At 41.9% G+C, this 27,769-nt stretch overlaps 1 protein-coding gene across 1 annotated transcript in view; it reads left to right on the top strand.

Moving 5' to 3' along the window:
* The window catches only part of wasf1 (WASP family member 1), a 53,479-nt gene extending 25,912 nt beyond the window's left edge, over positions 1-27,567 (top strand). The window contains 8 exon segments of the mRNA XM_054618640.1: positions 7,937-8,090; positions 11,390-11,507; positions 22,129-22,185; positions 23,121-23,284; positions 25,002-25,181; positions 26,315-26,412; positions 26,415-26,879; positions 27,337-27,567. Coding sequence (XP_054474615.1) covers positions 7,937-8,090; positions 11,390-11,507; positions 22,129-22,185; positions 23,121-23,284; positions 25,002-25,181; positions 26,315-26,412; positions 26,415-26,879; positions 27,337-27,494 — 1,394 coding nt within the window. The 3' untranslated portion in view covers positions 27,495-27,567.
* Positions 27,568-27,769: the final 202 nt, after the last annotated feature.

Genomic DNA, 27,769 nt, shown 5'->3' with positions numbered 1-27,769 from the left:
TTTGTTTCCCGTAAATGCCACCCTTCATCCCCACCCCCACCCTGTCTTTATCCTTTCAAACACATGCTGCTGTACACAGTTAAAAGTGTTTGCTTTTAGCACAAGCGTATGAGTTGCCTTGTAATTGTCTGTGTGGGTCTGTGGTCGGCTTAAAGAGGACGAGAGAAGAAGAGGGGAACGAGTGCAGGCAAGGGATGGGACCATAAATCAGGACTGTAGGGGGATAAATGAGGGGAGGGAGGATGGAGGACAGCAGGGAACACATTATGTATTTTTTTTTACAGATACTGCTCACTAAATCCTTCGCAGGCCTCTTTGAAGTTCTTTAAAACCGTTACTGACAAAAAAAGAACAGAACATTTGTGAACAACTGACGGATTACACTCGGAAATGGTTTCTGATTCAGAGCTAAATTATGCTAGACGCCAGTGGTGGGACTCATCACTCACTGAGGACTGAGGAGTCTCAAGAGTGAAGAGTAAAAAACAAAACAAGGGATGATTGTGGACTTTAGGAAGACTGGCACCACTCCCCCTCTCCTCCACATCGGATAAGCAGCTGTCTCAGATAACCTCACCCGGGGCATCAACACCATCAGGTTAATTCAGAAGGCTACCAACACCTCTACTTTTTGCGGAAGGCTGGTCTTAGCACTTCAGTCCCCACATCCTTCAACAGTTGTGTGGTTGAGAACATCCTGACCCAATGGGTGACATCACAATTACTACCTCCACCTCTTATATACAGTCTATGTGTGAGACCGTGAGAACTCTGCATCTCACTGGACTAACTGCTGCTACTATCATTATCATGTTTTAAGGCAGTGCTGCACTTTGGGCCCACTTAGTTGTTGTATTGCAATTTAGAAGAATATCAAACAGTGTATGTTGGAACATTTTGACATTTTTCTGCGTACAGAGCCGGTGCTGACCTTCCTTAGCAGACTATAAAGAAAATTCTGCGAAGGGGCCCACCTACCTGACCCATGAGCAAAGTAAACAATTTGCTTTTGCCACACAGTCACACCAGTTCTCCCACTACAATCCTCCCTCCTTTATAACAGTTGGCCCCATCTGTCGGTATAAGAACAAGTAGACCTACACAGAACAGAATTTATTGAATAGAATATAGAAAATAGTCAAATATAACAGTAAGGTTTGGCTCTATTGTCTTGTAAGTAGCCCAATCCTCACAACGTTATACAATTAGCTTTGGCTATACAGTGTATAGGTAACGCTTTGGCTGCATTGCACATGCAAACGATAAATAATACTATTATTTATTTAATCAGCTGTATCAGGCCTATTCAAACTAGCTCCCCCAGATTATCTTTTAAATATGTTCAAAAGGTATATTACTATTTATGCTATGGCTTGGCTGAATACTTGATTGTTATTATGTACTGAGAGATGCATCACTTTCGACAAGTATGCCCGGGCAATCAATATTTCAAATTCATTATTTAACTCAACATTGCATTCTATCATGCATTAGTCAAGAGGGGAAACTAAACACAGACTGAGAGATTAGATAATCATTTTCATGTTTTAAAATGACGTGCTCTTATTATGAATCCACTTCTTTTATTGGCAAGACCCGACATGCTGCTGGAAAGCTGCGAGTTCCATGTCGTGCACGCGCATATGAAAGCATGTTATTCCAATACCGTTGCTCCTTGGCGTTTATCAAACGTAATAAATAATTGTATTTCACTCTCACTTTCGTCAGGCACAAAGTCAATGAACAGACGTACACAAACCAAGAGATGCACTGCCGAGCTAATAAGTAAGCAAGACAGACAGACTAAATAGATGCAAGGTAGCACGTCAACTTCACGTTACTATTGTTTTCTGACATCAAACTTGAAGAAAAGAGAACACATTTTTACCTGATTGCTGTTCCCGCAATTCACCCTCATGGCGTTAAATACTCTTTTAGTGACCAGGATTGTTCCGCTTCATCCTCTCATTCAAGGTGTAAACATTAACATCCGCTCTGACACGAGGGGGAGGCGCGTGCCCCTATGCAACTTGGGTAGTGAAATAAAAAAAAAAATAAAAGTTTTTATTACAGTATTTTTTTATATTATGAAACTGGCTACAGTTTAGTAAAAGATAAATAAATACAATGTTTAATTTATTGGTTAATAAATCATGGTGAATATTTTGGTTAAATATAACATTTGGTTATCACTGCTTTTATTTAGGTTGGTCATGATTATTGCTGCTTCTTCCCAGTATTAGGAATAAAGATCAGTCTCAGCTGTTTTTTAACGGTTGCTTAAACAGATAAAAAAAAGGCTGGCAGGGTTGAAATGTTGCTCGGACACACTGAGGTGAATGATGTTTTATCAGCACACGGACGCAGAGAGCGGACGGCATGAAAGACGTTCAGCTGAAGGTCGGGCAGATGTGAGATGCAGTGGAGGCCGGAGTGATGTATGCAGTGTCATTGGTGAGCAGTGGTTGAGGTCAAAAGTGCTTAATCACATGGATTAATGCATGTACAGACTGATACACGCATGTGCACACATACATACACACACACACACACACAAACACACTCACCTTGACAACACCCCTCAAGCCTTTGAATTGTTTCGTCCCTTATGTTGCCCTTTAGGCCTCCACTCCCCTTGTCCTCTTCCTCCTCATCTCCTGACCGCTGACTGCCCCCACCTCCCACACTACACACACACACACACACACACACACACACACACACACACACACACACACACACACACACACACACACACACACACACACACACAAACCTTCTCTGTCTTTGTTGTCCACCCTTGCCCACTCCCATCTCTCTGATGGATCTCTGCTCTCCCTCCATCTTGCGTGTATGCTATTTGTGTGCTGTCAGGCTAGCCTCCCACTATCACTACAGCCAACCAAACTAATGGCCTGTATCCCCTATTTAATGGCACCATTATATCACCGGACTGGCTGCATTCCATTTTGGAGGGTCACAAAGCCACCCTGAGTCCCTGTGGGGTGTAACTGTTTCTTTATGTACTCTATAGTCCCTTTTCTGCTTCTGTTTTTTCTGTTCATCCTTCTGTGTATCTGTTTCTGTTCCATAAGATGTTTCTTCTTCTTTTACCAATTTAGTTTTCTTCTCTTTGAGTCTCTCACATGACTTCTTGATCCTTCATTAGTTGCATTTCTTCCTTGTTTTTATTTCTTCTACTGTTTGCTAACCCTCCTTGACTCTTATTTTATTTTTATCTCTTTATCTCCCTTTCATCTCACTCTGTCTTTCTGGTTCTCTCTATTAAGATATTTTCTGGCATGACTGTTAATTCACTTACCAAAGCAGAACCTGGACATCCAGTATATAAAAGGTATATTATTAAACCCCAAAACGGCCAAAGTCTCTCATTCACTCTGAAACTCCTATTTGTGATTTAATGTACCTTTATTTTCCTCTCTGTCTGGAAATACTGCAGTCTGGAGTGGTAAGATGAGTCATCTGCTTAAAGGCATTTAGAATATTCAAATGATCACTTTACATCCCAGAGACTCCCACCAGAAATGTGCAGATGAGATTCAGTGTTTTAATGTGCTTTAATTTTCTCATATGTGCATACGGTGCCCCGAATAGTCCTGTGGCGTGCTGTTGATGCAGGAAACGTTGGCATGCACTCGAGAGCTGCGTGCACAGCTGCTGTGTTCACTGTTGGGGGTTAACATGTAAACTCAAATGAAGCAGGAGGAGTTCAGTGACCGTCCACTGTGTTTTGGAGTTAGTTTAACACTAAATGTCAAGAAGAGAAGTTTGGCTTTCTCCCTGATAATTACATGTATTGGTGGGACCTGATCCCCCATCCCCCACAGCGATTACACGCGTGGCCTTCTTTGATTAAAAACAATAAAATATTTGAATTAATAAAAATGTATATAAAAATTAGCACTGTATATGACATTTGATATTGCAATTTCACCGTAACACAATAAAATTGTACATTTTCTAGAACCAGTTATATCGTGGAAGTGGAATATCTCTGGTGTTTAAGCCATGCTGCAAATCAACGTCTTTGTACCTAAGTGTTTAAGGTGCCATAAACAAAATGGGGAGCATTTCTATTGCCTCTCAACGGCTCTCGACGCGGGGACGGCTAATCCGTAGGTTTTGCAGCTAACAGTGCTAACAGTGCAAACAATTGCAAAAGTGCTGATAGAGCTAAATGTGTTTATCTGAAGCAAGGAGGGGGGGCAGGGTGGCCACTCTTTCAAGATGACACCATCGGTCGGGACGGCGTTATCAGGTGAAACCACTCAGCAAATATGCAGAAGGTATAATTTACGCTTATGATAGGTCATCCAGAAGCATTGTGGGTGATGATTAAAGCCTTCTAAAGTAAACAACCAAAATGTTGAGGAGATGCATACAGTTCTTCTACTTACTTCTTGAATTACTTGGTAACATCCTGAATTACCCGCAACATGGGATTACATCGTTTCTTCAAGAAGAGAGAGGAAGAGGACTACATGAATGGAAAAGGACAATCATAAAATTGTTCACAAGACAAAGAATGAAAGGATAGAAGACAAGGAGGCAAAACTACGAGGAGAAAGAGTGATTCGGGGCTGCTGGAGGAAGCCTGCAGGAGGGGAAATATAGGTCAACATTTGCATTGAAGTACAACTGACTGAAGAGCCCTGTCTGCATGCTAAAAGACAGTTTGGCCTGTGCCTTTTCTTATCTTCAGAAGTTGTGTGTAGGACTGCATCTTGATGAGGCAAGGGGGCAAAGAGAGGGAAGAGGGAAAACATAATTTCCTTGAAACTTTTAAGGGAAACTGAGAGGTTTTTATGTGTCTGCGTGTCTGTGTGTGTGTGTGTGTGTGTGTGTGTGTGTGTGTGTGTGTGTGTGTGTGTGTGTGTGTGTGTGTGTGTGTGTGTGTGTGTGTGTGTGTGTGTGTGTGTGTGTGTGTGAGACAAGAACTTCCTTGCCTCTCTTTGGTCGAGAGTGTTTCAGCTAGATGCTATCTGTCTCAGAGAAAGATATGAGAGAGAGAGATAAACTATTCACCACTGGCTTACTGATAAGGAGGTTCACAGGCTGAGATCAGAAGCTGCTGCTGCTGCACCTGATGCTGCTCAACCTGACACACACACACACACACACACACACACACACACACACACACACACACACACACACACACACACACACACACACACACACAACACGCTTACAACCTCTCACTAACTCACTCACTCAACGCTCACTTACATTTTTCTCATTAGCTGAATGTCTTCACTAAATGGGTGTAATTGGTAGTTTAGCCGAATAAGTGACATTCTGTAATTAGAATGTAAAACATCATGCTAAGATATCCATCTGTGTGTGTGTCTGTATGTGTGTGTGTGTGTGTGTGTGTGTGTGTGTGTGTGTGTGTGTGTGTGTGTGTGTGTGTGTGTGTGTGTGTGTGTGTGTGTGTGTGTGTGTGTGTGTGTGTGTGTGTGCCTTCTGTGTTTCTGCCCACATTGATTAGTGCAGTGTGCCTCCCTCAGTGCTCAGTGTTGCTTGGCAGGGGTTTAAAGCCACCTCAGTCTGCATCAGCTTCATCCTGACAAACACCTCTGCACTGTCTCTCTCTGTCTCTTTTGTTTGTTGCTTTTGCACATTTTTGGTCACACCATCTGACAGCGCTCTGCTCTCACAGCGTTCTTGCTTTGCATTCAGCACTCGGCGACACCAGATTGACACTCACCGGTCACACAGTGGCTACTTCTTGCCCCGGCAGATTGTTTGTTATGTGTCTATATTCCACTCTGTCCATTTATTCTGTTATTTTGTTAGCAGTGAGAGGGAGAATGTTGGTGCACTTTCCTGACCTTCACTCTGACCTTCCAGTGGAAAGGAGGAAAGGCTAAAATGGAAATGCCCTGTAGGGGTACACTAAAGCAACACTTTAATGTTCATATCTTCTTTTCCACATCTTTATCCCTTACCCTCTTTAATCTACTTCAAATTCTTAGATCCCCCCATTACTCCCACTTATCCCTGGCATTTCTCTCCTCTCTCATCACTTTGGGCAGAGTGCAGTAATTGTCATGCCACTGTGGCTTTGATTTTTTTCTCCCCCTTTCTTATCATTAGTCACCTCTTATGTGGCAGGAGTTGAAGTGTATTATGTTACACTCACTGATACAAGCATGACTTCTTATAGGGTAGCTTATTATAACTAGGGTTTCATAGTTTTATGGCGTCGTCCCTGTCACTAATAACAAGATTGTACTCACCAAGTTGATTGCTGACATCTGGAAAATGCTGCAACATCCTAACCTATTTGAAAGAGGAATTGAAGGTTAACAGTTAAATTATTACATCCATCTCAGTTCACAGACTAACTACATGTTTTGACATGGACCCGCAGTTGTGCGTTCAGTTTTCCTGTGAAATGAGAAGTTAATTACTTTTTTTTTTCTTACATTTTTCGGGTTACTGCACTGCTCTTAAGGGACATCTCGCTCATGCCTTATGTTTGTCTCACAGAGGTCATACTTTGTGTTTTTATGGGTGTTTGATTTCTCTCTTTCTCCATTCCACACCGCTCCTTCCTCTCTATTTGCATACGCATGTTGGTTTTATCGTCTCTCCCTCCGCTCTTATATTCTCTGCCTCTTCTCGCCATATACTCCTCTGTATTTCTTGGGAATGTTTCCTGGATGTCAGCTCCCACTCTCTGTTTTACTGTTAGTGGCTGTTCACCCCTTCTCCTGTTTACATCACGCTCCCTCTGTTGTGTCGGAGCAGTTTTGTTATCACCCTCTTTCCGGCCTCCCGTCTCTCTCCCAGAGTGTTACTTACTGAACCCTCGGCTCGCTGATAGTGTTTGTTAATAATGATACTTCAGTGCCTCAGGTGGCTGGCCCTTCACCACAGTGAGCGTGTGGAAGTAATTACCCAGACGTACTGCTGCAATGTAGAAGATCAGATTGCGGTAGTTTGTCCTTTGCACAGTGAAATGCCTTCGTCTCAATTTATCAAGACGCGCATTTAATGACGGTCTTGATAACTCAGTTGTTTGGCTTAAGGTATCTACTTACTGTATGGGGTAATAGTTTGGTATTTCATTCTATGATGTCGTTTTCTTGTGTTTGTTTGTTTGTGTGTGTGTGTGTGTGTGTGTGTGTGTGTGTGTGTGTGTGTGTGTGTGTGTGTGTGTGTGTGTGTGTGTGTGTGTGGTACAATACAACATTTTTTCTATATGCCACATGACTTTTTCAGTCTTCCTCTGGGCAGCGTTAAAGTGCATCCATTTGTCATTCCCTCATGTATAATTCAGATCCGGTCGCAACACTCTGGATTTCTTTCCAAGACTTGCTGTTTTCTACTTGGCCCCGACCAGATTGAGGGTTAACATAAGTGTGGTTCTTTTTTCCTCTTCCCCTCAGCAATTTCTCCGACCTGTTTTTTTTTTTCTGAAAGCTTCAGCTGCGCAGCATCGAGTTATTCTTTCACCCTCTGGAAATGTCAGCTGTTCCTGCACAAAAGACAGGCAATTACCCCCACAGCCTCTGACAGACGACCTTAGCCTTGGCCTAGCCTATCCTGGGTTAGCTCAGCTTGGATCAGATGTTTTGTGGGTTTGCCTTGGCGGGGAACTGAAATTAGCCAAATAGGACAACAATGCAGCGGTAGTCCAATGGAGGATGATTAGTGGTTTCACAAAGGTTTAGTGCTCAGTAATGTTTTGATGATGATGATGATGATGATGATGATGATGATGATGATGATAATGACAAGGTGGAGTCAAATGGTGCTTGTGTTCATCGTGAGTGAGACAGAGAGTCTGTTAGTTAGCTAACATACGTGTATCACATGTTTTTTTAAAGAACCTGATGTAATAACCGATATTCCCATCTCTCCCTCTCTCTTTCTTTAATTCTCCATCCCTCCTTCCCTTCCATAGTGTCTCTTCAAGACATTACCATGAGGAAGGCCTTCAGGAGTTCCACCATTCAGGACCAGCAGCTGTTTGACCGCAAGTCACTGCCAGTCCCACTGCAGGAGACCTTCCAGACATGCGAGCAGCCACCACCCCTCAACATCCTCTCGCCCTACAGGTCTGAATCCAGTTTCAATAACTTTACAAAAAGTGTTCTGTATATTCTGGGTATGAATTTATTTTTGTTTTAAATAAATGTATGCTAAAAGTAAGTTATAATGTGCATTTTAAAACCACAGTTTGCAAATTGAAATGATGATACTACAATAGAAGAGATGGAGAAGCGACATTGCTAACTTCTTCAAGAAAAAAACGTACATTACCTACAACTAGAAGATTTACTTACAGCTCTTGTTCTGAGCCCAGCATATCACTAACTATGAAAACCTTTCATAAATGTATCCTTTTCTTTTTTTGTGGAGCTTGGGCAAAAATGTATTTGTATTTTATTGAAAGGCATAAAGACTGATTGCACTTTATTGTGTTAACACAAAACCAGCTAAATGGCCTTGAATGTTGGCTGTTATTTGGCCTATTCTTTTAAATCATACTTTCTCCTACCACCAATATGTTTTTTATCAACAGTAAAGACCCCTTAAGCTGTTTGTGCACCTTGGTTGCTAGGTATATTATTATTGGCAGGCTTGTGACTCCTTCACACCGGACATCTCTTGGCTCTTGAGCGTTGAGCCAGGCAAGCAGAGCAATAGAGAGAGAGAGAGTTATCTGAAGATGAATAATCCATAAAAAGCTCTGTTGGCCAGCACTCCCTCTCTCCCTTTATTTCTCAGCCTTCTCACCCTGCTGCTTTATCACTTTCATTCCCCTCTCACTCCATTTTCTCTCCTGCAGCATCTTACATGACACATCCCTGTGTGATAATGTCACTCTGACCAAGCCAGTTGAAGAAGGTTACAGGGATAAAAACACCATCTTTTTTTTGTCTGTGCGTACAGACACGTACATATGCACTGTAGGGAGAAAGGCGTAGGCTTTGGTATTTCAATCTGCCGTTGGTGCATTTTTTTTTAACGTCTGAGCCTTGACATGGTCGAGCAAAAGGCCAGTGTGAGCGTCTGCCTCACTGCCTCTTATATTAAATGTCTTGTCTCGTGCCGGCTGAAGGCTACATGACTACATTAAGGATTAATTAAGGATAAGTGGGGATGGGGATAGTTGAACTAGACATAAATACATGTACTGTGTAATCCTTAAAGTCAGCATTGACTGGAATCGCTCTCACCTCTCCTTGAATAACAGCTGATGGAGTACCCCAGAGCACATGGTCCAATAGAGTGGATAAGGTGTCTATTATGGAGGACTGTTGCTCTACTAGTGTGTCCATGAGAGAAATAGTGGTATATATGTGTCTAAGTATTAATAGTAGGGCTGACACTAGCTATAACTTTCATTATCAATTAACCTGATGACAATTTTCTTGATTAGTCAAGCTCATTTTACCTATAAGTTCAATGAGCCCAATGTGATGCCTTCAAAATGTATGGATTCTTTGCATGACTTGTCTGTGTTCACTTAATTAACATTTAACACAAGGGAAAGTGGAAACCATAAAGACTCTTCTCCTCTCTGCTGTTCTTCTGACTTTGTTTCCCTCTCCTCATTTTGTTAACATCTCCTCTCCTCTCCTCATTTTGTTCATCTCTACTTTCCTCTCCTCTCTTCCCTTCTTCTCTCCTCTCCTAATTTGGTTCTCCCCTCCACACATCACATCAGGAGTCTCCGTGGGACACCTCCCCAGGCTGTTATTTCACAGATCTACTCTGAACACAGCTGCACTGCTCTCTCTCCTTCTATCACTCATACACACAAGAAAAAACTACCCACACATGCCTCAAATATACACAGAATGAATACCATGTACAATGATTTACACAAAGACTCAAATACTACCCGCAGTGCAAACACTAGAGGAGCTCTCCCTCCGCCCTTTATTGTACCCCATTGTTAAATTCTATTTTTTTCCCTTTATTGTGCTGCATGTCATTTAACTTCCCACTCGTGCCTTTTGAAGCTTTTTCATGTTCTGTATTCTTGCTCTCATCAGCGTCATAATCAAATAATTACATCCCAAGTTGAGGCTGGCACTGGTTAAAGGCAGCTAAGTTCATGTTTGGACCATCACATGGTTGTGATACACCAAACTGACCAGTTGTGAATAAAATACATGGGCGGAAAGACATTTGGGAACAGCCAAAAGAGAAGAGAAAGACATCAGCAGGCCAATTTACAAGGCTTATCACCGTATTGATATAAAATGACATTTTCCGGACAGCATCTGCATTTGTGTATGATAATTTCCTTGTCAAGGAGGACCCTTGACATGTGATAACTACCTGAGTCTGTCAGAAGTATTTTTCCGTTTCCCTCCTCCCTATCATCATGGCACTGTTCTCCCCGGTGACCATGAACCACAAAGGCTTCTGTAATGCGAGTGAAGAAGACACAGAGCGGAGCATAGATGAGAGAGAATGAATAATAACGCAGGACATGAGCTATTATTCATGGGAAATGGTAAACATATAGGATTTCTTTAAGGGAAGCAGACAGGCAAGGGCAGGACACGGGTCAAGAAGAAATGTAATTATCAAACATTTCCCTCTTCCTGCATCTTTAAAGGACAAAGAGATCTATTTGCAAGATAATAATTTTGTCCATAAACAGAAACTTATTCAGCAGCTATATGATAATCAAATAATTGAACAATTTTTCAAACAAAAATGCCAAATACTTTCTGGCTCCGACTTCTCAAATGGAAGAATGTATTATTAAAAAGGGAATATTTTCAGGGCTTTTGAAGGTTGGTTAAACAAACCAAGGCATTTCGAACTAGTCACCTTGATCTCTGGGAACTCGTGATGGCCTCTTTCTACCATATGCTGTGCAAGAGAATAAGTGGCAAACTGAATCAGTGATGACATTAATGGTTATGTGTAGCTCTAGCATTGATTTGCAGTAAAGTACTCATGCAAAAAAATGTGCTGTATTGTTCTTTCAAAAGGAAAAGTTCTAAGTTAGGACTAAAGCTACATTTGAAATGTGGCATCATGTAGATCTGGAGCTCACATTGTTGATTGATGTGACAATTATTTTTTCTTGATTGATTAATTTATAATTAACCATTTTGTCTCAGAAAATGCTCATTGTATTTTTTCACAGGCCAAGATGTCTTCCAGTTTGTTATGGCCAACCAACAGATATTCAGTCTATTGTGTATGACTAAGACAGGCAGCAATTATTCACATTTGAGAACCTTAGACATGTGTTTCCAGCCTTTGGAATTTTTGCTTAAAAATTGATAGTTGTCATTATTTAGCTTCTGAAAACAAAACAACAATAATCTTCCAGCATACCAACCAAATCCAATGCAGTTCTTTGGTTTCTTTTGTCGATCTGCAGGGACGATGGGAAGGAGGGTCTGAAGTTCTACACCAACCCGTCTTACTTCTTTGACCTGTGGAGAGAGAAGATGCTGCAGGACACAGAGGACAAGAGGAAGGAGAGGCGGAAGCAGAAGGTATGTCAAAAGAATCACAAGCACCGGGTCCCGGCAGTGCTCAGTACATTTTACCTTCTGTTTATTCAACAATTCAGGACTGTTCTGATTCTTTGTTACTGCAATAGATTGATTTGTTTGTGGTAGAAAGACATGAAGAGAGAGTGAACAAGAGGCTTCCTGTTGTCTCCAGAGATTCAGATCGATGAGTCCTGCTTGAATAAACTGACTCGGTCATTCACATGGCTGAAGTCTAATGCATTAAACAGCCACCACACTTAGATTAATCAAGTCTTCTTCCAGTCGAGCCTTCTACTTATTAATTGTGTGATGATTACATCTAATTAATGGGAGCATCTGCTGATCACTTGGCCCTGCACTGTGTGCCATCGCTCTGCCTCTACACATACAAACACACACACTTAACCTCACGTGGGAGCGCTGTACACACGTACACACACACACACACACACACACACACACACACACACACACACACACACACACACACACACACACACACACACACACACACACACACGCAATCTGAAGTTGGATTTTTATGCACGCAGACACACTAATTGAATAAAATAGCTCTTGCACATCCAGAGAAAGCCCATGTCCCACATCAAATACAGAGCTTTAACCCCCTCCTCAAAAAAAATGGGGTTTCCCATTCTCAGCATCAGGGGCACTAATCAGTCCCAGCTTGCATTTCCATGCGTGGGAAGCAGGGCGTGCTCCACATTTTCAATCAAAGCTTATTATAGTCACATTTCAATGAAGAATAAGGAGAGTGATTTTCCACTGAGGGTACGAGTGAATGAAGAGGATATCATTTGTTGGCTATGAGGTTTTTAATGATTGTGGGAATGGGCTCGGAGAGGACAGAGGGCAAGTTAAGAATTAGTTGGGAGGATGGAAAATTAAGGATATTTATTTGCTGTTTTAGCATTCATCCCAGTTATGATAGCATAATAAACATTCATGAATTTTTAAAATGTAAGACCTTTTTTTTTTCTTCAGAGGTTGATGTGACCGCTTGTAGCTGAAGCTCATACCAGTGATTTCATTCTAATTAAAGCCCCGGGTGGGCTCAGCTTGTAAAGCCATGTACATTTCCCTCTTCACCACACTTGCAGTTAGACAGACCCCATGGAAATGCCTAGAGGACATTCACAGGGAGAGCAGGGTGGATTAGGGGGAATTACATGCACATATTTGTTGGTTTGTGTAACCATCGTGGTGGATAAATGGTCTGAATAAGGATCAGGGCAAAAACAGTGTGGTGAAGATATGTGTGTGTAAATCATTGATAGATTAAGGTTGAGTGTCCATATAGAATTTTCTGAGTGCTATCAAGTTGTTTTTTTCAAATGTTTGGCCGCAGTGGCCAAAAAAATGCTTTATCTGGATGTCTTTTTTCAGATTGCTTCGACTTTTATGCTCAGCGTTTTTAGTTGAAAATCTCTGAACTCTTTAGAAAGGTGCTGGTGTCATCACTGTTGCCCCTTTTCAGATGACCAATCATATATCAGATGGGGAGGGGCTAGTCTCCCTGGTAACCAAGGCATTCGAGGAGAAGCTTGTTCTGGCTGTGTCTGTAGATGGATGGTAGCCCAAAGAAATAAAAAATGCTAAATGCCGATGCTAGTCCATCGTATACAATGGTTAGAGTGGTGATTTGTTGTCAAGATATTGTTGTCATGGAAACAAACTCCATGGGCACCTCGCTTTTTTGACGAAGCGCTCCCCAGTGCACCGTCAGTGCTGTAGTTCCAGAGAAAAACTCTATATGGAAACACACCGCCTCACACTTCATCACTTATCTCATTGAGTGGTTCTGCCAAATCATCTCAATGTGCCTCTCAGTCACGCTGTGTGTGTGTGTGTGTGTGTGTGTGTGTGTGTGTGTGTGTGTGTGTGTGTGTGTGTGTGTGTGTGTGTGTGTGTGTGTGTGTGTGTGTGTGTGTGTGTGTGTGTGTGTGTGTGTTGAAGTAAATTATGTATACTCTTTGTTCACCACGAGATAACAGAGACCATCCAAATCATTCTCTGCTTCTTTACTACTTCATATTTTGTTATAAAGACAGTTTTGCCATAGTTAACTCACACACTTTCAGACACACTCAGGAACACTCTAAATGGAACATGATCCACAATGCAGCTGCAGTGTCGAGGACCTGACGGGCCGCGCCACCTGTCAGTCACCGTGACGCTATCTGAGATTGGCTGCAGACACGCTTTGTTCCGTGACTGACAATGTTCCAGCTCTGCCTCACTTTTTCCTCCCTCATGTCGGTCTTCACTTCACTCGTACTCTTTCTCTCCAGCTCATCTTACTTTTTCCCACAACTTGATATGGTTAGTCATGGCCAGGCATTTGGCATGAAATTAATATTACAATACTGATATGTACATTTTTAGTTTTCAATATATATCTCAGTGTGGCACATACATGCATATACACATGTAAAATGCAATGAAATGTGTTCCAGACAAAACACATCAAATATATAATCAACTTTTACTCTTATGATCATATCATCACAGTACGATACCAGCAAAAGTCAGCAAACAATAATGTTGAATTCTCAGCCTTGTTATCAAGAATTTTAAACATAGAAAACTTGCGATTTTATATGCCTTATGTTGGACATACCAAATGGAAGTAAAGACTAAAAATCTTCAAATACAAAAAAAGGCTAACCCTGAAAAAACAGGATCAATGTGAAATCCAGGATTCTTATGTAGAAGATAAACAATCAAAGGATAATGAAGAGGTCCTGACATGTTTAATAAACAGAGATCAGGATTTTGTCTTAAGGGAGCTCTAGCTTTGTGTAGCTGACGCTGTAATAGTATTTCTTGACTCATCCCCCCCCCTTGAATCCACTGAAGCAGGATAAGAGGTTTGAATGCCTTCGAGTGAGAAGCCAAATAAATAGATTTCAGCTGGTGTACACAGAGACACAGTTCATGGGTTCAGGTCAAAGTTTCTTTTCACACCACTGAGGAAAGACAACAAATCAAATGTTTGAGCCTGGAGGGTCGAAGGACCGCATTTGAATGACTCTGCGAGCAAAGAGCGAAAAGGGCATTCACGATAGATGGATGTACAGTTGTAACAGTACAAGTGTAAAGATCTGTAATGCCTTTTTTTCAATAGTATTTGAGAGATTTATTCAGCTAAAATACTTCTAGTTCCCAACCAGCGTTTCCTAATGCTGTATTGTATCATACATCACAGAAAATAGATCTCTGTAAAAAGTATTAAAATGCTTAATCCCCTACTTCATCTCTTACGAAGTCACATCACTAAAAATTGATTTAAAAAACACATTCACACACAATTTACGCTACACACAGGCACACACATATTAGCAGCCAGTGTTAAATGGAAAGCAGCACAGGACAGAGGGAAGGGAAAAGAAGCCTACAGTGTCTTAATCTCATTAGCTCCTGTGTTAGCCTCACCCTCAGTGGATTAGCTATAGACTATGTGCTGAGCCGGTCTGGGGGAGACTGAGAGACTGAGAGACAGAGAGGAAAGTCCCAGGGACTGAGGAGAAGAGAGAAAGAAAGCCTCTCTGCCTCTCTTTGAGATCAGTGGTTGAGTCCACACAACATCGAGTCTTGCCTCTAGCGACTGGATCCCCTGTGGAGACGCCCCTCTCCCTCTGCCTCTCCTACTCATGTCTCATTATCGTACTCACAGGCAGCTGGAAATGCCTTATCATCATAATGGAATATATTGACATTTCAGTTTTAGCCCTTTTTTTTCTACTTTGTACTCTTCAGAAGTAGCGTTTTCTTTTCTGGATTTGTTCCTGTCAAAAAGTACCGCTGTCAGTCCTCATTAAAACCAGAAGGCGTCCACTGTTGCAGTTTAAGGAGACGGCTGGAATTAATTGTCGAGCCAGTCTAAAAAGTTTTCCCCACGTTATCACAGGTGACTGACCCTAATTAAACTGCAAAATGTCAAAGTATCTAATGACTACAAGGAATTCAATTTGCAATGCTAATGTGATGTACAGCGTGAAACCAGACAATAATAACACCGGAATTTCTGGATACATCGTTATTTGATGACGACAGCTCAGAGAAAATCTATATACTCATTTGAGTCCCTCTGCACACTTGTATGTAAGTTTCAAGGTGCATCAGAAAAGTCAGTATCAGAGTACATGATTAAGTGAGGATCGTACACATTGTCTGCGATCAAAAGTAGAACATTTTTCGACAATGAAGCACTTCGATCTGACAAGGACCAAAGTCTTTCAGAGAAAGTAGCAATCTTATATAACAATGTGCCAGCATCAGTCATTTCCTTTATGTCCAGTATATATTCATATTTTTGTTTTAAATATCACAACACACCAGAGCAACTCTGAAGACACACGAAACACTCACTGTGAAACACAAGTGTGCAAATGGAAAGTCCCGTCAAATGCAGCTAATCAGAAAACACCTGGCACATTAAACCAGAGGTCTGCTTGTTCAGGTCTGACCTGAGAAAGGTATTTTCCGATCAAAGCCTTTCTGTTCATCCTAAAATGTTCTTATTCATTTTCAGCAAAGGTAAAGGATCTTTTTTTTATAGCCAAAATCTTCTGTAAATAACATGAACAACCAAGAAAACATTTTCATACATAAATCCCTATTCCAAAGACACATACAGTAGCAGTAAGCAAAGAGGGTCATGGCTCCATCTTCACTGCTCTCCATCCCCGCCCCACTTGCCGCGGTTGCCACGGCAACTACTCCTAGGTCCATTCAAGAGACTTGAGACCGCGAGCTCTGAGATACAAAGGTGGACTGAGACTGACACAGTGAACAGTGCCCTGCTGCCACGGGCTGCTCTCACTGTCAACACACACACACACACACAAACATACACACACACACACACAAACATACAAACACACACACACACACACACACACACACACACACACACACACACACACACACACACACACACACACACACACACACACACACACACACACACACAGTGGGCTTTTTGTGTGTCGCTAGGCACAGTTCACCTCTTTAGGGATATTTGGATTAGAAGAAGACATTACCGATGAGGTTTTGTGAACTCCAACATAAAAAAAGAATGACTTTCATCTAGACTCTTCACAGTATTGGAGATGAATGTGCAGATTCTGTATTGCTCAGACCCTTTAGCGAATAAATAGAGAAATTGATTGACCTTTAATCGTAATGCTTCGGCAGCTGTGGCCTAAACTGTCATTAGTGAAGCACAGCGTTCTGAGCATTTATTTGAGTCAAAAGCCATGTTTACAAATATTATTATATTCCTGCAACAGAATATGTTATGTTAATTATTTCAGCCTGCCTAGTCCACAATTACAATTAAAGTTACATCATGTAGCAGGCAGGCCTGAACAGAGAGAAGCTCTGTAATTACAGCAGATCTTTCCTCTCGCTTTAACAGCACCTTTTGACACATGAGGATTGAGAATTATGTGAAACATGATCTAGATTATATCCAACACCTCATTAAAGCAGCAATTTGAATGTAAGCAAAGAAATGTATCAACTATTTGAACTGTTGGTATGTTCTCCTACACTGATCAGCCAGCTGAAGAACAATGACAGCAGTTCTGAGCAAGATTACATGAAGTTTAAATCATGCACAGTCAATGGGAGGGCATGCTATGTCATGACATTGCAGTCACTGCCGCATACATGCTAAAGGGCCTGCAAGGCACAGGTATGAAAAAGCTGCTACTCCGAACTGGATCTCTGTCAAATTAGATTAAGATGGTGCAACGTGGCGGCCAGCTAAGAAAGTGGACAGGATGCTGTGTTTGCACACTTTAGGACAGGGAATGTTATAACCAGAGTGCTAATAGCACACTAATTGTCTCCCTGTAGATTGTTGCAAGCTAGTGCAACTGTTTCAGTCATTGCAGGTGCAAGAGCAGCTAAGGAAAGTCAGGCATTAGATCAAGTTTGTCATTGCAGTATAGATCCCCTTTTCTACAATAAGACTTACTCGCATTAAAAGAAAAAATGCAGAAAGACAGAAAACTTTGTTTGCTTCTACCACTTATAGCTTAGATACCATTTTCATGATAATAAAAAAACAACTTTCACACTCAATGTATGTGAAAGTGTCAGCTATTTTAAGCCAAATGAAGACACCTGAACATGCGTGTGATATTTTGTAATGTCTCCGTGGTTAATAGGATAGTGTAAGTGCCCCCGAATTGTGTCTTGGTAGATAAAATACTGTTGAAATACTGCTTCAGGATCTCTGTCTTCTCTGAACCTTTGCTTTACATTTTTCTTTCCTGAATCCTGGTCTAACTCTGTCTAACTCTGTGCAGCTGGAAATGCCTTATCTTGTGTGTCCCAATGGCCTCATAAGAGTCCTCTCAGAAACCCCTCCTCCCTTCCTCACTGCCCCAGAGGTAAGACCTACTCCCCCCCCCCCCCCCCCCCCCCCCTCCACCAGAGCATCTGCTCCCCACGCGGTAGCCTGCAGCCCTCCCTCACTCTTCCACCTCTCTCCACTCTCCCTCTGGTTTGCTGTGGACAACTGATCCCCCCCCCACCTCCAACCTAACCACTAACAATCCCCCAGTATTAACTGTACCTGCCCTGACTGCATCCCAGTTCTACTCTTGTGATAGGAGACCAGGAGTAGTATCAGTGATCCTCAAAAAGAGAAAATTGTTGGACGAAATTTGAGGCCACATTAAATGTTGTATTTTTTATCTTAGCCTTAGAACTTGGACTAGATGTCTGACTAGTTCTACAGTGCATTTTGCTCAATTAAAAAAATAGGTTACATAGTTCTAAACATAATAGCTGGCTTTATGTCATGTTCATGTGCTGTATATATATGTTTATGAATTGCCGGTGTTCACGCTATGTCATGACATGACATGAACGCAGCATTGCCGAACATGCAATTCCAACTGAAGTTCATTCGGTTGGCACTCAGAGTAAAACATAGCTCTCATTAGCTTTATCTTTATTCTGCTGTAGAATAGTGCCATACATGCAGACAATTGTGACCAAAACATATCGCAAACTGCAAGTCAATGATTAAACAGCCATTGAAATAAAATTGTCAATCATTTTTAAAATTCCAAATTAAGTCAGGGCCAGTTACTTTTTTTTTTTTTCAACCGTGATCCTATTTTCCCACGTTTTTGTTTCTAAGTGACTTATGGGGACAACAATTTTTGTTGAATCGAAGAAAAATGCTGCAAATGGCAGTTGCTAAAAGGGCTGTAATGTAATCGCTTAGCGCAACTCATCACCGTCATTTTACATCCCCTAAAAGTGCTTGTTTTCTACCAGTGATTACATAACAGCATTTTTAGCGGTTGCCATCTGCAGCGTTCTCCTTCAATATTGGACCAATTTCGAAAAATTGTTGCCCCCATTAGCCACTTAGACACAAAAACATAGGAAGATAGGGTTTAGGGTTGAATTATGCCAGAGAATTTGGGACACAGCCACGGAGTAGACACTTCACTAACAGCCAGACACCTCGGCCACACGTTAGGTGATCGTGGATTTGAATTAACTGCACATGTCTTTGGAATGAGAGCACTTTTTAGATGACTTGTTTGCCTTGCTGGTATTGGTTTAGTGGACAAACTAACACTTTCTGACACGTTTGAGCAAAGAAGTCTTCTTCTTTGGTACAAATATCAAATCATAATAGCTACAGAAACACATTTTTATTTTTTAATTGTATGGTTGTTATTCTTTTCTTACATTCATCCGAAGAAATCAGTAGCCTCAAATCATTTCTGTACGCATCTTATAAACCCAAATCCAATAGATCAGCAGCAGCAGAAATGTGTGTATTGGGTGAGTGGTTTTGTGTTATTGTCAGCAGCAGGGTGGTCCAGTCGCCGTGTGCCTCGGCGGGCCTCCCTGTGGGGGTTATTTACCCTGATTACGTAGCCACAGTTCTGCTGAGTCCGTCGCATTGAACATTCACACAAACATACAGAGTCACACACTTACACACGGAAATGCACATACGACTTGAGTAGGAAGTGTGCACAGATGGAACGCATTCTGTACATATCATAAATCCGTAGCTGCTGTATTACACACACTCATACACACACGCAGTGCTTACGCAGCGACACTTTCTCTGCCAGTAGCAGTCCATTCGGATGAAAGATGACGACCTAGCGGAGGCACACAGCCCTCGGAAATTAGCCACATTTATAACGGCTGTGACAAACACGTGCATGCACACAAACTCACACAGAGACACAAACACACACACACAGTTTTTCTCATTTTCTCTCATATACAGAGACAGTGTAGCTCCCTCTCTTGTTTACTCTGCTGTTTTCACATTCACGCTGCTGCATTAAACCCCTCACTCTGTGATGCTCTCTGTTGGACAGATGGTTGTCTGGTGTCATTATGTGTTATGTGTTTTCTTGCCCTTTTGTCTTTCTACCACCTGTTCTTCCTGCCACTCCTTATTGTTACATCAATAAAACCAAAACCCCATAATAATGTAATAATGCTCTTTTAACTTGCATAGAAGAATATTCACTTAATCTTTTGCAAATGTGCTCTGGGATGCTTCTTCGAATATTGCCAAGGCACAATTACTGCAAACCTTTTAGGAAGTCAGAGGTTAATCCGACTGAAACTAACCTTCTTATCAGACTTTTTGAAGCTCTGCTCAGTTGGGAAAATGGCAGAGGACAATAGGTTAAAATATTTGACCTTCTGATGCAGCTCCTTCAGCCTCAGCAGGCAGTGCTGTCAGGCTGCATTGCTTTTTCATGTTTGGAATAAATGATATTCAGTTTGTCAGTTCAGATGTATAAATGTGCTGTGCTGGAGCAGAGCAGGAGGCGGTTGTTTGTCTGAGTGTGTGTGTGCGTGTGTGTGTTCCCCTCGGCCAATATCTCATCACGGGTAATGGGCCTGATGAATCGGAACCTAATCAATATGCATTACCATTAGGATTCATTCCCATGCAACATCAGTTAGCTAAAGCAGAGGAGACGCTGTCCACAACCCACGTTGTGTTGAATCAGCTGGCATGTTTCATTTAATAACAGCACGCACGCACACGCACACACACACACACACACACACACACACACACACACACACACACACACACACACACACACACACACACACAGTTAATGAATAAACTTGGTACGTCACCCTGGAAGATCTAAGTGACATAAAGAAAGTATGTAGTATTGATTTTAATGCAGAGTCCCAGAAAATTATGTTTCAGAGGCCCTTTTTATAACCTTGCCTTGAAACATTTCTTGGGGAATTAATACACCACCACATACACACAAATATGTACATTCACAGACAACCTGTATTGAGTTTCTGTTACCAGAAATAGGATTGTAATAATTGTTTGATTCCTCTGAAGCTAGAGAGCCACCAGGGAGATAATGTTGTGTTTGTGTAAAAGCAGTTTGTAGAATGTGTTCAACCTTACTGTACTACAGCTTGATCAAAAAACATTTTACACTGACCTACACTTAAAGGATAAGACTGTGTTTTCTTGTTGTCAACAAATCCCATCTGTCCCATAGGGTTTTGTTGCTGTCCAAAAACTATTAAAAACACACCAGACAGATGTGCACTGTGTAACACGTTCATTCATTACAATGAACCTGGACATTGTTGTTTATTTTAAATGAATCCCACATACTGCTGAAATTGAGTGCCCAGCTATTTTAGAAAATGATTTAGCTCCTTAAAAAACAAAACCGTAAATCCGTGACCTGTCCTTTAGATTTAAACCCTGAGTATGAAACCAAAGGGCTTGAAGCTCAGAGCCACAAGCTGAAATTATTGCTAACACATTAATGTTTTTTCAGGCATATAATGGGATCTCTTGACAAAAAGATAAATAGAGAATAACACCAGCCTTATGCTCACACACCTTTACCTATAAAAGGTAGAAAATGTGTTTCTAATTGACTTGTTTATGTCAGGATTGCATATTATTTTCTAATATGAATGCTTAAAGTAGCTCAGGATGACTAAACTGATTCACTCACATCAGTATTTAGTTGTGAAATGATCACTACCTCATTTTAGTGATGTTGTTGTTGTGCTTTAACCTGTCATGTATAATTTGGAGTTGACTCGAGCATGTGTGTGTTTGTTTTGCATGTCAGTCTTCAGTGTGAGCTGTTGAAAGTTTTGTAGAAACACCTTTGTAGCTTTTCCTTCCATTCCAGTAAAATCTCTCTCTTTCTACCTCAGTCTTCTTTCAGTGTGTGTGTGTGTGTGTGTGTGTGTGTGTGTGTGTGTGTGTGTGTGTGTGTGTGTGTGTGTGTGTGTGTGTGTGTGTGTGTGTGTGTGTGTGTGTGTGTGTGTGTACCAGACTGTGTGTGCCACTGTTTCCTACAGTACCTGCATTGTGACGTCCCTCGAGCTCATGTCATGTGTTGTTATTTTCTGTTTAACAGCACTTCTTTTTCCCTTTTGTCCCACCGTCTCTAAACGCCCACTCTTGTATTTGTGGCCGACTGTGTGCAGCGGTGTTGTGCTCAATCCTGTGCCGTGTTGGTTTTTTTGACCCCGCTGCCCCTCACCCCCGGTGCTTCTCTTGTGGTTTTTGTTTTTGTTCTTATAGTTGCAGGACCCCCGCATGTATGATCAGGTCTATAGGTACTTAGACCTTCCAGGGCAGGTATGTGAAAATACAGCGATTTATTTCAAAAACACTGTGTGTGATTTCTGCTACAGCAGCTCGCTGCTCAGTTTCTTTTCCATTTTCTGTGTGTGTGTGTGTGTGTGTGTGTGTGTGTGTGTGTGTGTGTGTGTGTGTGTGTGTGTGTGTGTGTGTGTGTGTGTGTGTGTGTGTGTGTGTGTGTGTGTGTGCTTTGATTTAATCATGCTGAAGTCTGGGTGGCAGGGAGTGCTGTTTGTCAATGGACCTGAGTAAATATGTAAAAGTAAATATATATATACTTGCATGATAACTTGATTTGGCCAAAGTCAGTTAATGAGCACTCCCTGTTCCCAAGCTTGTACGACAGTGTTTGCTTTAATGTGTGTGTGATGTTTCTCTTCAGAGAGCTAACTCAGTACTGTTTGACTATTTTAAATCAACCTATCTTAGGACGAATAGAAAATTAGTTTTCACAGAAGTGTGCTATGTAAAATGAAAGTAAATGTGTAAGACGGAGGCGTTGGTATATGGATATTTATGTGGCACAATAACAGTTAAATAAAACGTGGTGTAGCAGCACTTAGAAAACAGTGTACATTTTCAGAAGGGAAAATATATATTCATGTTTAAAATGTGTGTCTGAACAGTAATAAAATGCTTCTTTTACTCAGGTTTCTCTTTCTACTTATAAAGAAGTCAATTGTGCCTGTTTTTTTAGTGTTTAACAGGCACTGACTGTTTGTTTACTCTTAGAAGATGACAATATTATTTCCTTAACAGCAGCTAATCTGTTATCTTTTTTTCTCTTCCCGCTCGCCTCCTTTTCTTTTTCTCCGTCCACAAACCATCTCTCACACATTCATCCCTCATTTGATTCTCACCATCACCCACATCTTCTGTTCGGCCTCTTCCCACACCATCACCCCCTCCCCCCATCACCCTCCTTACCAAAGATGAAGGCAATAGACCGCCCGCCGGAGCAGGAGAAGATACCGCGGTTGCCTCACGACCGTAAAAAGGAGTGGCAGAAACTGGCGCTGGGCGCAGAGCTCGCCCAGGACATACCTGACGACAAACACAGAGAGGCCAACGGATCCGCAGGTTACCACGACAACAGGTATGTGAAGGTGGCTGTCCGGTGTTCGTCACACATCTCAGAGTGGGAAAACTGGTTGTAACTACAAGACCAAAAATCAGAGACAAACATTTAGGTCTACTTAAATGCATACAATTACAATTTCTTAATCAAGGAAAGTCAGAGCTACTTACCAGCAGGTGTCAAATGATGGGGCTAACATGCACATACATGCTGGTTACCATGGAGATACAGCATAGTGAGCTTCAGCAAGATTTGACTGTGTTTATTGTGTCTCAAAGCTCCAGTGCCCATTTAATAATTTCTCTGACAGTCAATGTGATTAATGAAAACATTTTTATGCAAAGTGGTTGTTTTCTGATTCGTCAGTGCTATGAAAAGCTGACATAAAGTCTTTTCTCCAAGTATTGATGGGGAAGTATACCGCAGTGTCAGCACAAATACATGCTTTCTGAATGCACGCTCCTCAACGTCACCAAAAAGCCGCAGAGTGTGATGTACAGACTCGCGTGGACCATGAAAGCAGCTCAGCAGTACTGACGAAGGAAGCATTGTCTGATTTATAATTGAAGCTGAGCGCAATTACATTTTTGCTCATGAATAAAGAAATATATAAAATTGGTGTAAGATACAAAAAGAAACAGATTAACTGTAATTATCTTTGAGTAATTTAGTCCATTGTAGAAGAAAAGATTAATAGCGATGACCTGAGCCAAGGTAGTGTTTGATACAGCCTAATATGATGCTACTTTCTGTATTTCATTTTATTTTTCTTGTGTTAAAATATCTATATCAGATGGGTTTATGTGTTGTCTCACTGAGAAAAAACATCTCTAATTTCATATTCCAGTTCAAAGTGTTGATTTTGATCTAATTAATTCTCAAAAACAGAACTCAACAAGCTTGAACATGTTTCCTAATCAAGTAATTACGTCTAATCTTAAACCCTGTTTATTAACTCCATGATTCATCATGAAAAGATGTTTTATTTTGCTTAGTTTTCTGATTAGGAGTACGTAGACTGTAGAAGGCTGCGTGCACCTTATTAACATTTATACCACTTTTGTATAATGGCCAAAATGTAAGTCCAATCAATGATAATAGTTCCCAATCTGTTGGTAGATCTTTTTCAGCCTGTTTGATGATTTACAGGACAAGGAAGAAGAAAAAACAGAAAGCTCTGCTGCGCAAAATAACATTGTTTTTTTTCTCCATAATTTTTTGGCATCTTTGCATCTATCTCTTCAAGCCTCAGAACATGATTTAAATGAATCTTGAAAGCTTATGAGGGAAGAGTAAATTCTCTGGTGGAACCGCTCTCCACTTCTTGACATGAACGGTAAAAATGTGTGACAAGGGCTCACAAGTAGACATTGTTGATTGTTAGAGGCCACCACAAAGTCTCATAGATGAGTGTCGGATGAAAAATCTCACAATTTCAGGTACTCAGACCTTCATCATGTAAAAAAATTGGTAATGAATATGAAAGAATTTCACTTCAAGAAGATGAAGAACGAAACATTGTAAATAAAGAGAGTACAAGCTATCGACAGGATCATAAGCAGAATGTCCATTGTTGTTTTTAGGTAACATTTCATTTGGGAGAAAAAAAGAATTGGTTACAACAATACAATTAAATATGACAACAGACACTAGATGAAAACAAAAATCAGTGAGGGGAAATTTGAAGGGGAACCAAACAAATTGTGAGTTAAGGACAACGTATCTCTCTGCTCAGGGCTCCATCGTACATGGAACATTTGGACGGGCCCTTCTCGCTGGCGGCGCTGCCCTACACCCAGATGAACGAGCTGCTGAACCGTACCGGGGACAGAATGTATTCACGGCCCCACGACCCTCCACCGCCTCCACCCCTCATGCACCCACTGGGAGAGATCAAGCCACCCTCTGTGATCAGGTGGGACAAAAGACAACACATAAACTCAGTTTTACGTCCCTTTGGAAACCTTTAATACAGTTTTAATGGTTTTGCAAAGCAATTGCAAAAAGTGATAGGCGCTCCCCCCCCAATGCTTGCCAGCTAGTTGTATCTCTGATTTTCAACTAACATGACTTAAAAAGTTAATCCTGCTGATCTGGTGCCCCAAACTGATTCAAGTGTGAAAATCATTTGTAAATACTATTTACCGGTAACCGTGTGTCAGGATCAAAAGCACACACACACAAAAAAAAATTGCAATCCCATCCCAATCTGTTTGGTATGCTTGTTTGTTTTTTCTCCCTTTTTTTCATCTTATGGATCAGTTGGTCGAAATGAGTGGCATTTCATTACTTTTTTCTTTTTCATTCTGGTGGAGAGGACAAGGATTTTCCGCTCTGTTAGAGCTCAGCAGAACAACACAGAGAAGAAGGGATGGATGGATAGATGGAGGTTTTGTGGATCAGAGCTGAAGGAAAAAAAGGAAAAAAGGCTTGAAGCAGGGCAGGATCAATACAGTGTTAAGGCCACTGAGCGCATTCCAGGTTGTTTTTCTGCAGCGCACTTTTGCCGCATATGTCACTGTTTGAAGGGATGGAGAGATCAGAGGGAATGATTAAGGCTGTGACTGCAGCACCAGAGAAATATCTCATTGATTTTTTTTATGAAGTCCTTGCAGCTATCTTCTCTCTTTACTAGCAAACTCTTTTCAGCCATCTTGTTTTTTATTTACTTCCACTTTTTAGTCTTTTTCTGACCTTGGGTTCTGGGGTCTTGCTGTTTTTTCTTCCTTTTACCAGCAACAATCACCGTATTCTATACCGAATTTTCTCACTTTACCCCTTCCCCATATTTTATGTAGCACTTAGAGGAAATACTCAATATATTATTTGAGAATAATGCAAAGCTGCACATTGTTCCACTCAAAAAAAGATCATTGATCGTATGAACTAAGGCTCTTCATTTTTAGATTTTTGTTGAACAAGGCAAGCAGCCTCTGATCTTCATAAGCACTTCTTAACATTTAAACTCTTTTTCCCACTCTCACTTTTCTCAGCAGTCTAATTCCCCGTCCTGACCTCCTGTTCTTTTTCTCTCTTCTTCCTTTCTAGTTCCAGTTCAGGTTTTTCCGACAGCAGACCCCAGTCTCCGGCCCGGACGACAGGCTTCAACTCCAACACTCCTCCTCCACCGCCTCCCCCTCTTCCCCCTCCCCTCCCCCGTTACCCTCCTCAGGCCTGCGGGGCACTCCTCCTCCTCCCATCCCTCCTCTACCAGTCCAGCAGCACCCCCGGCCATCCCCCCGCTCCTGCTCCTCTCCAGATCGCCCCGGGGTGCTGCACCCGGCCCCTCCGCCTGTGGCGCCCCCGCTTCACTGCTCCCCGGCCCGTCTCCAGCAGGTCCTGGACAGGGGCCCACCCGTGGGCTCTGGGACCCAGTCAGACGGCAGCATCCTGCCTCCTCCCCCGCCGCCTCCCCCTCTGCCCCTCTCCGGAGCACGGAGCTCTTCGCCCTGTCCGTCGGGCCCGCCACCTGTGCCGGCCTTCCCCTCAGCAGGAGCCATGGCCTCCCCGCCACCCCACGGCCTTCACGATGTGGGGAGCAAGAGGCACCATCCAGCCAGTCTGCCACCCATCAGCGATGCACGCAGTGTCCTGTTGGAAGCTATCAGAAAAGGTGGGTCCAGTTTTACTAGAAATGTTTGAAAACTTCCCCAGCCAGCAGCGAAGAGCCGTGATTTCATTGGACAAAGCACAAACTCCCCGTTTTGGAGGAAGTCCATATTTTGTTCTGAAGTTTGATTCCGTGTTTGCTTTTCAAATGCCAAGATTTTATTAAGATCGATAAAGTGACAGCTGAAGAAATGTGTCAACAAATCGATTGGTTGAAGGACAGATAGTTAATCTGCAAAAGCGTTTGAAAATTAATTAATTATTAAAAAGTCCCTTTAAAGCAAAAATGCCCCAAATTCACTTGCTACAGCTCCTGAAATTTGAATATTTGCTGATTTCATAAAAAAATTGAATATCTTTGGGTTTTTGGCTGCTGGTTAGACAAACACACGCAATTTGAAGACCCCACATTACATGATCATAAACTAAAGTCTTTCCCTGCTTGTTCCTGCTTTTTTTAGGCATACAGCTGCGGAAAGTGGAGGAGCAGCGAGAGCAAGAGGCTAAGCACGAGCGTGTTGGCAACGACGTGGCCACCATCCTGTCGCGCCGCATCGCTGTGGAGTACTCAGACTCCGAGGACGAGTCAGAGTTTGACGAAGGAGACTGGATGGAGTGATGGAGATCGGAGAGATGGAAGAGAAGGAAAAAAGGGCAGCATTGGAAGCAGAGGACAAATGTGTTCAGGTGCCCCCCCCCCCATCCGAACCCTGCACTCCACATCTCGTCATCAAAGAGACCTTTCTACCCTGGAAAGAAGAGAAACATCGTTGTTGCCCACTTTTCCTCTGTCAAGCTTCTTCTTTTTTTTTTTTTTTTAAGTCTCTGTCTCGTGGTTTGTGTAGGGAGGAGAATCTCCACGTGGCCCTTGTCGGTCTTTGTAGTGTTCCAAGA

The sequence above is a fragment of the Anoplopoma fimbria genome, chromosome 18 (genome assembly GCF_027596085.1).
Source record: "Anoplopoma fimbria isolate UVic2021 breed Golden Eagle Sablefish chromosome 18, Afim_UVic_2022, whole genome shotgun sequence".
Lineage (NCBI taxonomy): Eukaryota > Metazoa > Chordata > Actinopteri > Perciformes > Anoplopomatidae > Anoplopoma > Anoplopoma fimbria.
The sequence above is the reverse complement of the archived record's forward strand: the minus strand, read 5'-3'. Positions and strand labels throughout refer to the sequence as shown.